A 19,027-nucleotide genomic window follows, 5' to 3' on the forward strand; every position below is an offset into this window, starting at 1 on the left:
GGGTACCTCTGTCCCATTCGTGTTTCAACCGTGAAGCAGTTGTGTTTGCATGGCTGTGTTTCGGTTTGAAGGGTGGGATATGGCGTGAATTTACGGGGTACAGAGGAATAACACCTGAGTCCTTAGGAATGGCAACGCATAGGGGGTATCATGGGCGAAACAGTACACTCTGTTATGTCCATGGTACTGCTCATGTCTATAGGCGACGGTTACCACTTTCCATCAGGTGGGCCGTCAGCTTGTTTGCCATTCTAAGTTGCATAAAAAAAAATATCAGCTGTTATTTGTCTACTGCTGAACATAGGCCTCGCCCCTTAGTCTGTCATAAGGAACGGGGCCGTTCCTTATGGCAGTTTACCATAAAACAGTAATTTCGCAAAATTATCAAAATAAAATCTCATAACCTAATATTTTAATTGCATGGGGTGCCATTTCGAGAATTATGGTGTTATGTCTCTGTACCCTTTCATTACCATATTCCATTCTTCATACCGAATCATAGTCATGCAAGCACAACTGCTTCGCGTAGAACAGAGATACCTACTCATGCTGACGACTTTTATATAAGATCTCCCTTTGGTACCTATTACTAAAATATTAATAAAATATGAAAATCCACTAAAACATCCTCATAACACTAGCTTTTACCTCCGACTTCGTCCGCGTAACCGTAACATGTTTACTGACCGAGATAAAAATAGCCTTAATAATCCTTTTTTCACACCATATAGCACGTGTATACTAAATTTTATAGTTATTATACAAGCCATTACATCTCTATAAGGTAACAAATAATTTTAATTTCACATTTATAATATTTTAAGGGTTTTGGGATAAATCAATCCCGTTAAGTATTATGAATACAACATTTATACAAGGTCTAAGTCAATTTTATTATAAATGTTGATAAAATTATATATTTTTTTTTAATTTACTGAATCAAAATTTTAATTATAAAGATGAAAAATGCTATAAAGAATCAAATCCAATATAATCTCGTTGTATGTATATTTATGTATTTGTCTGTATATGTAAGAACAACTAACCCTCATATCGTATGGAAATGGAAGTAATGCTCGAACATTAGTCACTCTAGTCACAGCTCTAGTTCATACACTTAGTAAAGGTCACGGTGAATGCCGTTCAGAAAATTTCCTACAGTAAATAAAACTGTGTGCGTGAACCCAAGTTTATACAGTGATGATAAAGGAGCGCGCAGTCCTGCGCGCGTTACACTAACCCAAGTGATGTGCCTTATAACGATTATCTATCGATAATCATTACGATATATCGAATAACCATATCGATTGTGAATGTGAAATATTTTTTACCTTTTCTTTTTTAATTTCATTTCATTAAATGTGTTTAAATTGTGATCTACTTATCTGTTAATAAAGTCGTAAGTATCTCATAATTAAATAATGATTATATACAGTATTATTTTATTATACAGTTAAAAATACAAAATTGTTTTTACTAATACTGAATCGAATATTATAATAGGTTTTATTTATTATACCATATTGAGTATAATATGATATAGTAACTTATTTAAAAGGAATCTATATCAGTTGCGTATTTCAAGATGTAATATAGATTCATATTATTTGTAACATCAAATCCCTTTTGAATTATTCTAATTCAGTATTACTCGAACAATAAATAAAAAATTATAAGTAATTTTCCTTTAACATTTTAAGACTTTTTCTATAACCTGAACAAAAAGGCTGAAATTTAAAAACTAACTAATTTATACGGACAACTCTTAAGCAAAAAATAAATAAATAAATAAAAAGCTAAATTATTAATTAATATGCGCGTCTTTTCTACAACAATATATGTATATTTTTTAAATGCTTTGCTTAACACATAAGATCTATGAAATGATGGTATAAGGCAGGGGGAAGCACAAAAGATCCGTATGGGACGACGTGCAACAGCTTAGCAGACCCCATATGCGAAAATAAGATAAGATACATCGTGTTTAAAAATAACCAGATAAATCGAATAAAACAAACATTTTTTTAAAACAGTGAGTAATATTTTACTTTGACCTATTTAATTTAATGATCATCAAAAATAAGACTATAATCATATCCATTAACATTAACTTATCCTTATGTATTAATTCATTTTTAAGTGCAGTATCGATTAGAACAAATCACCAGCACGCGAGTTCTAAATAAATGCAGTTTCGATCTTCAAAGAATTATTAAAAAAAAAAAACTTAAAAAGGTAGACAGTGAAAACAAAGACGACGACGAAGCGTTGACCTTAACATGTTACATCATCATATCAGCTTTTAACTATTTACTGCTGAACATAAGCCTTCCCTATAAGGGAAGTATTGCCAGTAGTTGCCACGCTTGGCAAGCAGGTTAGTTAGGCTTTTAATAATGTTTTAAAAGAGACGCTGCTGCCCATGCCTCGACTATTAAGTTCCCTTAGTCACCTCTTACGATACCCACGGGAAAGGAATAAGTGGCCCATTCTATGCCGGGACCACAAGGCAAAAAATAATATCATATAATTTATTAAAAAAAAAACAGTTATTTTACTAGTTACAGTTATTTAAACTAAATTACTGAACCTATTTTGATAAAAATTCTAATGAACCGATCTGTAAGTATATCCTTTCAAATAACTAACGGAGGTATGACGTATAAAACATTAAAAATACAACCGAAATCAAAACCCCCTTTGTGATGTTGGTTGATAATATATACTCGTAATAATGCTTAGCTAATACTTTGGCGTTTACTGTAGTAAATTTTGTATTCAAATTTATACTGTAACATTATACGGTTATGTCAAGGCTCTCTCAGGTCAAAGTGAAAATCAAATACATACTTTTGTGCAAATTTAATACTCAAGTGCATTTTTCTCTACAAACAATAATAATAATTACTTCGTAGACACTTATTAAATTGAATATATCTGAGTTTAGAATACTGTATCGCAATCTTTTTGCTTCTATGTGAAGCATAAAAGTCATAAACATAAAACGTCAACTTCAATAAAATGTTCCCATGTAATCATAACAATTCGTGGACTGAAAAAGGATAATATTCAAAATTTACATCCATACGACAAAATAGCTTTTCTTTATAATTACTAATCTTTGTAATTGTAACAATAATTGTAATAATAATTGTAACAGAATCTACAATTTTATTTATTCACTAGTTTTCTACCCGCTACTTCGTAGGTGTGGAATTCAAATGTAAGAAACCCAATGAAATAGAATAATTCTTTTTTAGGCTCTTTCAATAATAATAATAATAAATAGGCAAATTTCTCTTTTTCTTAAAGTGTAAGAAACTTGAAGACCTTTGATAAGTAAGAAACGTACAGAACATGTCAAAAGATACGATTATCTAAATATTTTCATTACAAAAGACTGAATTCGAACTAAATATGTTTTTTTATAAAAAAAGCACTAAAAATAATAAGACACTTAGCCTAAGTCATTCAATATGTTTTCTCTCTTATTTTCTTTTTTTATATATTTTCAATTCGACTTATGACCTTATACACTATTAGATAACGAGTACTTTATTATGTCAGAAACTATAATTAATTAAAGGATAAAAATTGTAAGACATTTTTACATCAAATGGTTTCTCTTCAATACTACATCAAATAGTCGAAAGCCAATTCGGCTATTTTCACATGATAAACGCAATAAACGTTGAACTGTTTAATTAGATACAATTCAGTTATTTCTAAAACTATAGAATATCCACAACTGAAAATTCCATATGAGGAAAGAGGGAGACTTTGTACAAAAGTCGATTGCTTGGGTACCTTTGTTCTATTCGTGTTTCTACCGTGAAGCAGTTGTGTTTGCATGGCTGTGTTTCGGTTTGAAGGGTGGGATATGGCGTGAATTTACTGGGTACAGAGGAATAACACCTGAGTCTTCAGAAATGGCAACGCATGGAGGGTATCATGGGTGAAACAGTATACTCTGTAATGTCCATGGTAATGCTCATGTCTATAGGCGACGGTTACCACTTTCCATCAGGTGGGCCGTCAGCTTGTTTGCCATTCTAAGTTGTATAAAAAAATTTTATGAAACCAGATATTAACTTTTTCAATTAGAACATAATAATAGGTCCAGATTTGAAAAAAATAAAATACTGTTTTTGGCTCCTCTGAAAAGCAGTAGTAAAATTATTACTGCTTTTTTGAAATTGTGTTAAAAAAAAACAACCGACTTCAATTGTAGCAAAATTAATTTTTAAATCAAAACCATTTATAAACTAAAGTATTGAACCGATTTTGAGAAAATTTCTATGGAACCAATTTGTAAGCACATCCTTTTAGATTTTTTCAAATCGGTTTATAACTGACAGTTAAGAGGTAACAAACAAAAAAATATATACAACCGAATTGAAAAGCCTCTTTCTTTCTGAAGTAGGTTGCAAAAAATAAATCTTTCATCATTTCCCTATCCTTATCTGAATAATTATTTGGGATCTGTGTAATATGTTTCCTCTTCCATTCTTCAAAATTGGAATACGTCATTTTATCCATCACAAATAATGATTGTTTGAGCATTTAAAATTAATAATAATCAAAAATATGATTAATGGATTAAATGTTTCTTTTTTTTTTTGTTTAAATTACGTTTTACTGACTTGCATTTAAAATTCGAATATTACTTTTATGACATCCAGGTTCGACCACTTCAAACAAAAAAAGCAGTTATATGAAATCTTAGATTAGGGGAGATGGGGGCATGACGGGGTACTTAAGGTTTAAAATCCAATAAAATTAAGTGTGTTAATCTTTTCTATGTTTCTTTTATTTTAATAATATTAAATGCTAATTAGTCTTTAATAATTTGTACTTATTGGTAAAACTTGTTTAATAATTAAATGAAAAAATGCAAAAAGTTATACGTTGATTTGATAAGTTTTTTTTTTCTTTTTGATCACTTTATTTTTCTTAAATACGTCTTTTCTTTGCGTTTTCTTTAATTGGTTTATTGTTTTTCTTTTTTCTTTAGTATCATCCACCAGCTTCTTATTTTTAATGTTCTCTTCTAATTCTAGTTTGTAGGGTCGATAAGGTAATAATAGCGGTTTGCCCCCCACTTTCTCGGTACTCTTATATTTCTTCTGGTTGGCGGAAAAAGCATAATTTGTTGAGGACTAGGGACAGTAAAATTTGATTCCTGTGGCGTACATGGTATATAAGTCGAGTATCTCTATTCTGGCGATATGTCAGCTGTATTAAGAATTGGTGTTGTCATAGAGTAGCGCGAGTGGTTTCGGTCAGATGGGGTATGGGGTACCCCATACCTCGTCTTGCCCTTTCGCGCCTAACGAATTTTAACAAATTATTAAAAAAAAAATAATGCCGTAATATGAAAACAAACAAGTCCTTATCTGTTGGCGTGATTGTTAACGCATATGAATAACTATACATGCGTATATTAAGCTGGTGACATTTAGCAACAAACACGTATCAGACAAAAAACAAAAATTACAAGGAAAATGATAAAAACCAGTTTTTTTTTTTTAATGATATAATAGCAGCGTCACTAGCTGGTCACTGCGCAAACTGATTGGCATCATGGCGGTGCATCATCACATGCTAGCGAGATTCTAATTGATCAGTTGTAACGACGTATAAAGCCGCTACCCCGTCTTCCAGCCACTCCGACTTGCCCCCCTTTCCCCTATATAAATAGAGCATCATGTGTCAAATACTCATTTAATTAGACAATTCGCTGAGTAAATTTGACACATTTTTTTAAATCGTAACAAATCCACTTTTTTAGTGTTACATTAGATTAAAATTTCCCAGATATGGTCGCTTTTTTTTTTATTTAAAGTGATAACTTTTTTCTGTGATTGAACCGTATTCATTAAAATATCAGCCATTTTCAATTACTTAAAAACATGTCTATACTAAGATAAATGAAAGTAATTAACAAACAGCTTATTATGCACTGTTTATCTTGTTTTTTCAAATATATTCGTAAGAATTTTGTATCGTTTATATATTTCAATTTAATCTTAAAATTTCTCCCATGTACTGAGTAATATAAATACACATTATAGTAACCTCACATATGCACTAATGGATAGAATAGTAGACATGTTTTTGGCAAAGCATTTATATGGAAAACTATCCAATATATATACAACCACTACATTGTGTTTGAAATTTTTACGCTATAAAGTAACTAAACTAAGAGACACATTATGAGTTGTACAACACTTGAATATTCATTTATTTTCTTGTGTGATACTTCTAGGAGTTTGAATAGTTTTATTTTACACTTTTGTCAATATAAGAACAGTGACAACTCTTAAATAATGTAAAATTTTTTTAATTTGTAATGATATCCTAAATAGGCATAGATAATATAGTATCCAACTGTGGTTTCAACATAAATAAGTAAATAATAATATATGTGAGTTGCAGTATCCAGAAAATTCCCTATGTTTATTACAAAAACTTATATGATAAAGCAATATTTACATAATATTATTTCACTATCATAGTAATAGATTATATACATATAATAGATTCTTTACATTTTTGCGTAATGATGTAGGTAATAAAAAGCGTAATCGCCGACATGTCAGTCACATTATTATATCTTCAATTGTCGTCGCATGTAAGTAATTGTTTGTTATTAAATACGTATATTTTTAATTTTGAGACTCGGATTTTTATCTAGCCACATGTGGTGATGTAGTTCCATCTCATTCACGCCTTATAAATACAATATGTGTACAGACAAAACTTACTACTGTAATATGGAAACGACTATACAGTTAAGTAAGTATAACAATTAAGTATTAAAATCATAATTTTAGATTTTTAAAATTTCATTTTAAATAAATGTCATTTTCACCAACATACAAGTAAACTATTTATTAATTAAGATTGTGTCCCACAAAAATAAACTTTATTTAAAAACTAAAACTACTGAAACTCTTTTGATAAAATTTCGGTGGAACTAATTTATATTATATCCTTTCAAATAAAAAAAAAATCAAATCGGTTTATAACTGCCGGGAGTTATGAGGTAACATACATAAAAAATAAAACCGAATTGAGAACCTTCGTCTTTTTTTTTAATTGAAAATTAAAATATTTTTTACAATTAGTAAGTTTCTTTTAGAGATCTCGATAAACTTATTGGCCTAACTTTATTTTCAATTAATTTGTTAATATTGGTAATTATTTTTTATTTGAAAAAAGTATACTCCTATGTTGATCCTATACTCATATTGTCAAGATTAAAATCGTTTATAATTAGCATTTTTACAGGTACCATATTTCAAAATTCCGAAGTTAACGTACTAGTCATGAATGAACAATACAAAAACTTTAAGTCCAAATAAACACGGGACAATTATAGTCCATTAAACCTCTAAAAGCCTTACAAAAACTGTATATTAGATTTCTTTAGTGCTGCTACAGCTAATGACTAATGAAGCAAAGAACTGCAATTGTGCATTAGCACAGTATACATTTCATGTAGATAATTAATTTACAGATGACACTAAGAGTAATATAAACAAAAAAAAGAACTTGTGACCTTAAAAAGTATCGCGAAAACGGTTACAAGGTTCAATTTAATATGAATTAAGTGACAGTAAACACAAGTAAATATGTCAAAACGATTTTAGATTTAATATTCCTATTATTTTCTTGTTCAGAAAGTGTACACTTTCTCTCACCAAATTTGGCAAGAAAGTCATTACTTAATTTTAAAACAGCGAGAAGCAAAATTATTTGGATATCAATTACAACAGAAATCTATGTTTTTTTAAAAAACATTATTAACATTTTATTTTCTTAATTTCTAAATTCCCGTAAAAGGAACGCAACCTGTAGCTATAGTCGTCAGTCAACAGGTCAAAACGTATTTTGAATTAAAAAAGTATCATTAAAAATTAGAATTTTCCTAATAAAAAAAAAACAGTAAGTACGTGTTCGATATTTGTAAATAATTTGTTGTGTGTTATAATTGAATTTAAATAAATATGTGCGCTCATATCCTTTGAGCCATAACCTTAATCGATTAATTTCTTCTTTTAATTAATAATGTTATATCCTTCTGTTATCACGCTAAGACTTTTAGGTAGAGAAAACCGAATGCCTTCTATTATAATAGGACTATCCTCTATTCTTACGTATATTTTATACACCAAATATATTATAAATAATGTATATGAATATTTATGATAGGAGAGAAAACTATTAAAACGGAGGCCCCGTACAGGAAAACGTGCTGTAGGTCGACGTCCCTCTAAATGTACGGACAATCTCCGCAAGTCAGCGGAAAGACAATACATGGATAAAAAGCAAAGGACCGCATTGGTTAGAAGGCATTGAGGGAAGCTTATATTAGCAGTGGATTAGAATAAGCCAATTATGAATATGATTATGATTATGCTCAAAATCTTCAATATGAATATAATACTCAGTAACAAAATATAAATTATAAAATAATGCCCATACATTATAATTTGTAACGAAATTATACATAGCTCTGTACATACTGTATGTAATGTGTTTTTAACCAAAACTGGAAATATTATATGGTAGTAAATTTTTTTAATGGATGACAATGGAACTGTTATTCCTGTCCGCGTTATCGATATACGCCAGTGAGGTTGCCAGTGAGGGATGATAGGTAAAACAGGTCAATTAGCCTATCGTGATGAATACGCCTGGAATTCAGCACAATGGTTTCCAGGGGGGACCACGTGGAAGTTGATCTGACAGGGCATATTGCTAGCAATGAGACTAGTAACTACTAACAGTCCTTTTCCCCCATATGGTAGTGTATTATTCCTTTGATAATATTCGTATTAAAAATAAACGTAGGTCTGATTTACGAACATCCTATTATTATTTAATCTGTAGACTACGAAATAAAAGGAAAATCCCAACGACTTGTAAGAACCACAAACGAAGGCTTTATGATTAATTAAAATGCACGCAATTTCGTTGAATAAACTATATGATCTGTTCTGTTTTAACCAGCAACAATAATCTTGTATTTATTTTTGGTCCTTTTATCCAAAGCATCCCTCACGCTTCATTTTATTATTTGTTTCAGATGAGGCCTCAGTTTCGGGCATTGAACTTAGTGGCTTTATGGGTGTTGATCACCATCTTACCACAAACAAGCACACAAACCTTCGACCCTGTATCGTCTTTCCTAAACTTTCTGAATGAAGGTAGCCGGAATTTCGACAATGAACCGCCTGATCAAGCCAATCTTTTCTCAGAGTACGACTTTATAGTCGTTGGAGCAGGAACAGCAGGATGTGTCATTGCGAATAGACTAACGGAAATATCCAAATGGAAAGTATTACTTATTGAAGCTGGAGTTAATGAAAATTTTGTCATGGATATTCCTCTTGTAGCTAACTATCTACAATTCACACCCGCAAATTGGAGATATAAAACTAAACCTTCAAATAAGTACTGTGCTGGTTTTGAGAACCAACAATGTAACTGGCCACGTGGAAAAGTTGTTGGTGGCTCTAGCGTGTTAAATTACATGATTTACACAAGAGGAATGCAAGCTGATTACGACAGGTGGAAGAAGATGGGCAATGAAGGTTGGGGATGGGATGACGTATTGCCTTACTTCAAAAAAATTGAAAATTTTGGTATAAAAAAATTTGATAATGAAGCATATCACGGATACGACGGATATCTCAGTATAGAACATGCACCTTATCGTACAACAAAAGCCAAGGCATGGGTAAAAGCAGCCCAGCAGTTTGGATTTAAATACGGCGATCATAATGGGCCAAATCCTTCAGGCGTATCTTATTTGCAACTATCAATGAAAAATGGAACTAGGCATAGCTCAAGCAGAGCTTATTTACATCCAATTCGCAAAAGAAATAATCTTTATCTCAGCAAAGGTAGTATGGTCACTAAACTTCTCTTTGATGACACTAAAACAAAAATAATAGGTGTAGAATTAGAAAAACACAACATAAAACATAAAATATTGGCAAATAAAGAAGTAATCGTAACAGCTGGAGCAATTAATTCGCCACAGCTTTTAATGTTATCTGGAATTGGACCTAAAGATCATTTAGAATCATTAAATATACCAATCGTCCAAGATTTGCCCGTTGGATACAATTTAATGGATCATATTGCCGCAGGAGGATTACAATTTACAGTGAATCCGCAAAATACATCAGTGAGTACTGAATTCATACTTAATCATTTAGAATTAGTATTTAAATGGATGCGAACCCATAAAGGACCGATGTCAATACCTGGGGGATGTGAGGCGTTAGTTTTTATGGATTTAAATGATAAATTTAATCCTTTAGGTTGGCCAGATCTAGAATTGCTATTTATTGCTGGAGGTTTGAACTCTGATCCAATGCTGCCACGTAATTTTGGATTCGACGAACAAATTTTTACAGATACATATGGTCCATTACAGAATGCAGAAACATTTATGGTGTTCCCAATGTTAATGCGTCCAAAATCTAAAGGAAGGATCTTATTGGAAAGTAGGAATCCTAAAGTACACCCGACAATAATTCCGAATTATTTCGAATATAAAGAAGATCTACAAAAAATTGTGGAAGGAATCAAAGTGGCCATAAATATAACAAGACAACCTGCATTAAGAAAACTCGGTACAAAGTTGTATGACGTGCCTATTGAAGAGTGTCTTAAATATGGACCGTTCGGAAGTGATGAATATTTTGAATGCCAGGCTCAGATGTTTACTTTTACTATTTACCACCAGAGTGGTACGTGTAAAATGGGAGATAAGAACGATCCATCAGCTGTTGTAAACGAAAGATTAAAAGTTCATGGTATAAAGAATCTAAGAGTAATCGATGCTAGTATCATGCCAGAAATAGTATCGAGCCATACAAACGCCCCAGTATTCATGATTGCTGAAAAAGGTTCAGATATGATAAAACAGGATTGGGGAATCTTACAATAGACTTATTTAGGAACTAATGCCATTGAATCTGTGATGTTAAATAGGTAATTAAAACAATCTTATTATTTATTTAGTAAATATAGGAATTTACAAATGTTAAATAGATGTACATAAAATGAGGTAAAGATACTTGTATTAGCTAAACATGAAAATAAAAGAGCACAGATGTTATATTATCGTAAAGCAAAATGAATAAGATTCCGACGGAACTAGTTATTTCTAGAGAATACGAAAACTGTAACAAATTTCGAAATCGAAGTTCTTTAATATGATTATTACACTCACTTTTACAGCTGTATACTGCGACTAGGCTCGCTGAAGTAGGATATACAATATTCTGTTTGTTAACCTAGACCACGGTTTTATTTTTTGTAATTGGTTCACCTTTTTAACGTTATTCATGAATAATAAACATACAAACTTTTTTACGAACATTCAAAATAATAAAAGTAAATATAACATAGTAGAACAATAATCAAATTATTACAATTTATTAATTTATGTCTATATGTATAACGGGAACATACAAACATACTATGTTTATCAAACAAGCTGACGGCCCACCTGATGGAAAGTGGTAACCGTCGCCTATAGACATGAGCATAACCATGGACATAACAGAGTATACTGTTTCGCCCATGATACCCCATGCGTTGCCATTCCTGAGGACTCAGGTGTTATTCCTCTGTACCTTGTAAATTCACACCATACCCCACCCTTTAAACTGAAACACAGGCACGTAAACACAACTGCTTCACGGTAGAAACACGAATAGAACAGAGGTACCCAAGCAATCGACTTTTGTACAAAGTCTCGCTCTGGATCTCATTTCCGACGATTGTTTCAACATCCAGAAATCTTCTTCAGAGTAAGCACAGTGCTTTACGTCGCAGCGTCTTGATTCAGTTTAGAAACAAACGAATACATTGATCACTTACCTTTTGCATGGCATTTATGACAAACAGTTTGATTCCACATTATATTGAATTTGTATGTTTGTTACTTAATCACCCAGCTACTGGTATTGATCATTTTAAATAATCCAAATATAGAAACAAGGTAATAACCCTTAAATTTATTATTTGTTTTCTGAAAACGATGAAATTAATATTTCTAAATTTAAAATTCCGAAAATCGATGTTAAGATGATATCACGGACAATGCTGTCCAACTGGACTGTCACCACTGACATAATTTAAATAATTAGACCTTAATGCAAATAGGCTACTTCCTAAAATAACATAAAGTTTCGCCGTGTGGTCCTGGCATAGAATAGGCCACCACATCCTTTCTTGCGGGTGTCGTAAAAGCCGATTAAGAGAGGGTGAAAGATGGACATCAGTGACCCTCTTAAAACATCTCTATCTGCGGTTGCTAATTCGCCTGCCAAAGCGGAGGAAGGGTTATGTTCTGCAGTGAACAGTTAAAAGCTAATATGATGATGGTAATACGATGAACACAAAAATATAATCTGATCAATTTATGTATGGTTCAGATAAGGGCATAATTTCGACGCTACGAGCAGGCTCTTAATCTACGGACTGATATTCGTATTACGCAATTTTTTATTGTATAATCAGAATAAAATATCATGACGTCTATAAGAATTACATAGATGAGAATAGTGATAATAATTTTGACTGATAATTATTTATACATCTCAGTAGGTATCAGGTATTATATTTATATAGCGTAAAATTTAAACAAAAGAACATTTCTTCAAATTATTTTGTAATTTTTTAACCCATCTTGGGTGTAAAATGGAAAAAAAATTGGAGCAAATATTTTATTGAAAATTTCCTATTATATTGGTTTGGGCTATAGCTACCGAAAGGAAATATTTATGATTTGTATAAAGTTATCATTTTTATTATTACTTTGGAATCTATAAATGCAAGAAAATATGAAAACATTAAATTATCCCTCTCGTTTTTTTTTTTTTATATAAATCACGACTCTTAACGAAATAAAAAAAAATAACATGCGAGTAAAAAATAATTTTCACTAAATATTTTTCTCCTTTCGTCCTTAGATGGACGAAAAATCAAGAAAAATATTTATATTTTACACATATTTCTCTTGATTTTTCTTTATTCACTTGTCCTTCAGTTCTATTTGGCATATTAGAACCAAGTATTTTGGTTTAACTCATACGAAACTCACGAGGCAATGTAACCTTCGCTTTATATAATCTAATACCAGTTTTTTTAAGCAATTTAGTTCAAACAAAAAACTAACGTGATGCAGCGTTGCAATTTAAAACGGCATAACTTAACAAAATCAAATTCCCTAGCACTACTATCACCCCTAACGACATCGGCGCAACTAAATTCGCATGTATTAAGGATTTCTTACATAGAGACGAGGTAAATCTAACAACTAATCAATCTGCTACGTACTCTTAAGCCCCACGTTAATACTTAAAGGTTAATCTTTTTAGACCTGAGACAGGCCTCGTCATAAATTTCAGGTACACATGATGTGCAAAATTGCGCCTTACACAAAAGGATGTACTAGAGGCTCAAATTTTTCGTCGTCATCATGTTTATTTAGGAAAACATTCAAACACCCAGTGTGTAATCTAATAAGGAATTTGCCTTGTATAATTTGATAGACATTGAGACTGCTATTACCATCGAGCTCATACTAAATAAAATAATAATTAATAATTTAATATTGTAATATCCTACTTTTGTCCTACTGTATTTCAATCAAATGAATTTTCTGTCGTTGTACATTTTTATATGTTGAGTGTAATAAAGAGTTAATAAATAAATAATACTAGAGAGGAGAGCATTAATAATACATGTCCATGTAAAACTCAAAATTTTGGTTTAGTATCATACCATTTATTGTTATGATATTACTACTAACATGTTTTGTTATAAACGTCATTAGATATTAAGAAATAAGTGCATAATTTGGTTAACTGCACTTTATTTTCTGTGCTTTTTTAGTCTCCGCTTGTGTATCATGGTTTTTTAGAATTCCGTAACAAAATGATACAAAGGATCTTTTACAATATTTTGTATAACAATAATATATAAGCTATACATTAGCTAAATTAAATATTACAAATATTTTTTTCTATCTCAATGTGGTTTCATTTCCATCCATATATATCAACTATAACTATTTATTATCCATGATGTCTTTTCTTCGTCCTACAACCTCCCAGGTTGTAAACCTTGAAACGTAACGTGAAAAAGCACTTACTAAACCGACATAGTGCAGCAAACCGTTGAGAGTAAGAATATTCTTTTTTCGGTTAATCGCAGTCTTTATGTTTACTCAGGATCGTGTTATATATCGTGCTATAATAAATAACAAAGAATAAACTAATTTTACCCTCGACTTCGTCAGCGTGATTTGGATAATCATATCGATTAACCGCGATAAAAAATAACATACTCATAACTATATTTTTCCCTATTCCAAATATATGTATGTGTATAACAAATTTCGTGAGCATTAGTAAAATGGTTAATGCACCAAGAGGTATCAAACTCATTCTAACATTAATAAGAAAAGTTTTACCTACTGCAAGTATGACTTCGTCCATGATAGTACAAAACTTATGAAAACAACTTGTCATTTTAGAATGACTACCTGTCATTTTACAACGACAGTACAAAGAGTGCCTCTTGTATAAAACTTGTCTGCATGCTATTTCGTTGTTGTCTGCTCTATGCTATTTCTGCCGCTAAGAATTTGTGTTTGCATATTGGTGTTTTAGATTGCATAATGAGATATAACTGAAATCATGTTTAGAAATGGCAACACATGAAAGATAGCATGGGCCGGTAGTTTTTTCGCCATTCTAAATTGTATAAAAAAATGCTTACTATTATTTGTAATTACTTGTAATAAAATGACAATTCATAGATTAAGGCTGCGACAGTTTTTATGATGCAAGATCGTCGTCGCAATTTTCAAGAAAGAAATTGAAAAATTCCTAAACTCCTAAAACTTACGTGGCACAAATATAAAATAACCTCATACCGTTTATCTATTTATTTCAGCACATAGACGATATAAACATGAACACAATAATAAATACACTTTTAAAATTATTTTTTTAGGACCAAAATAACGCGAATTGAAATAAAACTTGTTCTAAAAGGTCCTATATGAAGTTAGTGGTAAAGGGTTATACCTAGCCGAAACTGAATGATGGCATTCATCAAATTAAACCTCCAAAGTACGAATTTAAAATCACGAAATAATATAAAAATTTCCATCGCGTGGTCATGATCAATCGATAAGCGATTTAGAAGAAGGTTGAAAAATGTTTTCATATTTTGACTACTCTTTTTTGGACAAATGATTAATTTCAATAACACAGTCATTGAGTTTCGACTTCGAGTATATATATTTTACGACTAACCTTGTAAAAGAAAGAAAATTAAAAGCTCAAGTGCCTACTGGAATTTGAAGAGCAATAAACAGATATAAAATACGTTGCTAGTATTACATATTGTATACATTACACGATATATTCCCCAACAGAAAACAATCAGTATGATTAGAGAGAAGTGTGGACTGAAAGAGGATATAGGAGGGAATTTAGAGAGGAGGGATGAAAGCATTGCATAAAATAAACAACCGGCTAGAATAAAAATGTTTCAACTATTGGTAGATCAGGGCAATTACACCTGTAACTTTACGACTTTTTGAGATCTATTGTGTTAGACATAATTACATCTAATTAAATAGACATATATTGTTTATAGAAAACACCCATACAGTCATACTCATAAATAAAAATGTTTATATTGTGCGCCTGCAATAATTGTGAGTCCATATGTTATAAAACATCAGGTGAGCATTTAGCGCATTTGCTAATAAAGAAAAATATATTATGAATTTTTTTCAGCCTTAAACGTCGTGAAGCACTTTCGAACAAACATTTGAAAATCAAATGTGATGTTTTTTTTTTTTCTGCAATTTGGAGTAAAATTTTATCCCTTGGTGAAATTTTGAAGAAATGGAATAGAGAAATTTTTATTGAAAAATGAAATCGCTGTGGAGAATAATGGATAATTTGAGTTTTATAATTTGTAAATGATATAAAATAATCACAATATAATATAAAATCAGTCAATGAACCACGAAATAATAAAAACGCGACCTTCAACAGGCTCTAAACAAGACAAAACTTTCTCAGATTTGTGAAGTTCAACTAGAACCCAAAGTTCGTTACACCACCATGTCTTTTTATACTTTTATATGAATGTAATGCATACCAATATTATAAACGTGAAAGTATTTGTTTGTTACTTGCATCTTGGCGTATTAAAGGGCTTGACAAATTAACCTTAACTAATTAAATCCGTTTTATGTTGTTTCCTTTTTTTCTTTGAGCAATAATGTATTTTTAACAGACTTCAAAAAGAATGAGATTCTCAATTCAGTTGTATTTGGTTTGTCCTTTACATAACTCCGTCAAAATTAATTTACCAATAATATATACTAGTCAATAAACCAATTTGGAAAGTTCATTTCTATCTGAAAGGATATCCTTACAGATTAGCCCCATAGAATTTTTATTCAAAATAAATTAAGTAGTTTAGTTTTTAAATAAAAAAAAAAAGAACTGGTTTTGCCACAATTGAAGTCAGTTTTTTTTTTTTTTTGTGGAACACAATTTAATTATATTACTTTCACATTTCTTATCGTACATCTAATTCTTCTTTATCACAATATTTTTTTTATAATATACTTGGTATACGAGTATACTAATTATCTATGTTTAGTTCTATGTTAACAATATTGTAGTTGTATTATTTTATGTTATTTTTCTTTGAGTAATAATAATAATAATAATAAACTTTTTTAACAAATACAAGGTTGCACAGTTACATGTTTTTTGCCCTAGTTTACAAATTAGGATAACCTGTGCCTTGTAAGCTAGTTCCTTCCAACACACAAGAACTAATACTTTGTATTTGTAGATGCAGAATTAACAATATTAAAATAAGTAATAGTTTGTGTCTTCAATCGACTTTAAAAAGAAGGAGGTTCTAATTTCTGTTGTATTTTTTATGTTCATTATCTCATAATCAATCAAAAAGGGTCAATCAACATATCCCATTCACGTGAACAAAGTCGCGAGTAAAAGATGGCAGGTACAAAATAATATTGATCAAGATATGTCTACACTGGTCTGGTCCTTGCGTATTATTCTCCACAGCCTCATTTCTGGTTGTACAGGCTACTTAAAAAATTACGAGATCAGTCTTACAAAATTTGTTAAATATGTTATTTGGGAGAATGGTTTCGTACAAGGCCTTTGGGGTACCTTTCACTAGGGCCCAGTGTAAATACTAGGAAATAATTACAAAAACTCTTTTTTAATTAAAATATTAGCAAAATTTTATGAATATCATATTTTTATAGTCACATTCTTCTCATTAGAGATTAAAGTTAGATAAGAGTAAGTGTCCACATGTCATCTATTGTTAAGTAAAGTTATTAACATAACATTAAAAAAAAACATTGTTTTCGGTTCATTATCATGTGTATTTTTATTACCACAAATATGGTACCGTAAGCTACAGTGACTACCATCAGACGGGCTGTTTGTTCGTTTGCCACCTTTGTAATATAAAAAAAATTCATAACTTAAGTATCTAGGAAAAATCTTTTTTTACCATAGCTTGAGCGTTCACAAGAGAAAACTTTGAAACCGTTTTACATATAAGCGATCTTATAAACTGTAGCATGAATTTAGCGATAATCCAAAAGTACATACATTTATAATAAACATTTAATGTACAGTTTCGAAATTATATTACATGTTATAAGTATGCTCTCTCTTTCTCTGTCTACCCCGTAACAAATTTAGTGTAAAGATTAATAGGTAATGAATCACTGAAATTATTTAGGGGTTTTTAATGAGTTGACTCATGGCTATCATTAGTCATTAAAACTCTAGTTCACCTCCATCGTTGATTTCGTGGTACTACCACCATGGCCAAGGCCTACGACGTTGTACTCGTATTTAGTCATCGATGAAATTATTTTAATGAAAAATATATATAGCGTCTAAATATTAAAACAAGTAGTTTATTTTATATTTAAATCAGTGTATGTTTCGGACTTTTACAACTTAGAATGACAGACATGTCTACAGCCTACCGAATGAAAAGTAGTAACCGACGCCTTCAAACTTAAACAGAACCATAGACATCATATTTTAGAATACACAGAGACACTCAAGATATCCAACAAGTTGTGTCATACCTAAGGACTAATATCCGGATCATATCTGCTCGAAGAAAAGCAGTAGGCGTTTGCGAGCAACAAATAATAACTGGACATTACATTAGTAAGTCCAACGAAATACAGATTTCAATATATAAATTAGTAATGTATAATTTAAGATTATGTTCCACAAAAAAATCGAATTCAATTGTAGTAAACCTAATTTGATTTAAAATTTAATTTGATTTAAAAAATAAACTACCCAGGTGCAACAATACCTGGAAAGATTATGTTCCACAAAAAAATCGAATTCAATTGTAGTAAATCCAATTTGATTTAAAATTTAATTTGATTTAAAAAATAAACTACCCAGGTGCAACAATACCTGGATATAACATAAATTAGAAAAAGAAACCTCAAAATTGTTGTTACATGTTTCATGTAAATACGCTTTAAACTTTCAGCTCTGTAATTGCAATATTATACGTATACAACCATCAAAATATACATAAATTGGTAGAAAAAATATCTAAATAAAGTTTTGAATATCCATGAACAGAAATTAAAATTATAATAAATACAGGATTTTTTTTATTTTCACGAATTCAATTTTCGCTAATACATATTATAAACAAGCTTTGGCTCGCAACTTCGTAAGCTTGGATTTTGGAAATAGATAATTCCTTAATTAGGTTTTAAACGTGAGCTTTAAAAAAACAACTAAAAAACTGCATTTAATTTGGCGCTGGTATGATGCAAAAAAAAAAACAGACAAACAATAACTGTAAAAATATTGTTTTGGCTTCTATCACTGTTATTAAGGCCCCTCTAATCAATTTATCTTAAATA

General features: G+C 30.7%; 2 protein-coding genes across 2 annotated transcripts in view; one reads left to right on the forward strand and one right to left on the reverse strand.

Annotated features, from left to right (window-relative positions):
• LOC113515226 (flotillin-2) overlaps positions 1-19,027 on the reverse strand; it is a 293,605-nt gene that overhangs the window by 235,199 nt on the left and 39,379 nt on the right. The window lies entirely within an intron of this gene.
• LOC113514950 (glucose dehydrogenase [FAD, quinone]-like) lies at positions 1,253-11,395 on the forward strand. Its single transcript, XM_026899048.3, has 2 exons — positions 1,253-1,399; positions 9,098-11,395. Exon 2 carries the CDS (start codon positions 9,098-9,100, stop codon positions 10,970-10,972), a length of 1,875 nt encoding a protein of 624 aa, XP_026754849.1. The 5' UTR covers positions 1,253-1,399; the 3' UTR covers positions 10,973-11,395.

This window comes from Galleria mellonella, unplaced genomic scaffold (genome assembly GCF_026898425.1).
Source record: "Galleria mellonella isolate WM207_F2 unplaced genomic scaffold, CSIRO_AGI_GalMel_v1 utg312, whole genome shotgun sequence".
NCBI classification, from domain to species: domain Eukaryota; kingdom Metazoa; phylum Arthropoda; class Insecta; order Lepidoptera; family Pyralidae; genus Galleria; species Galleria mellonella.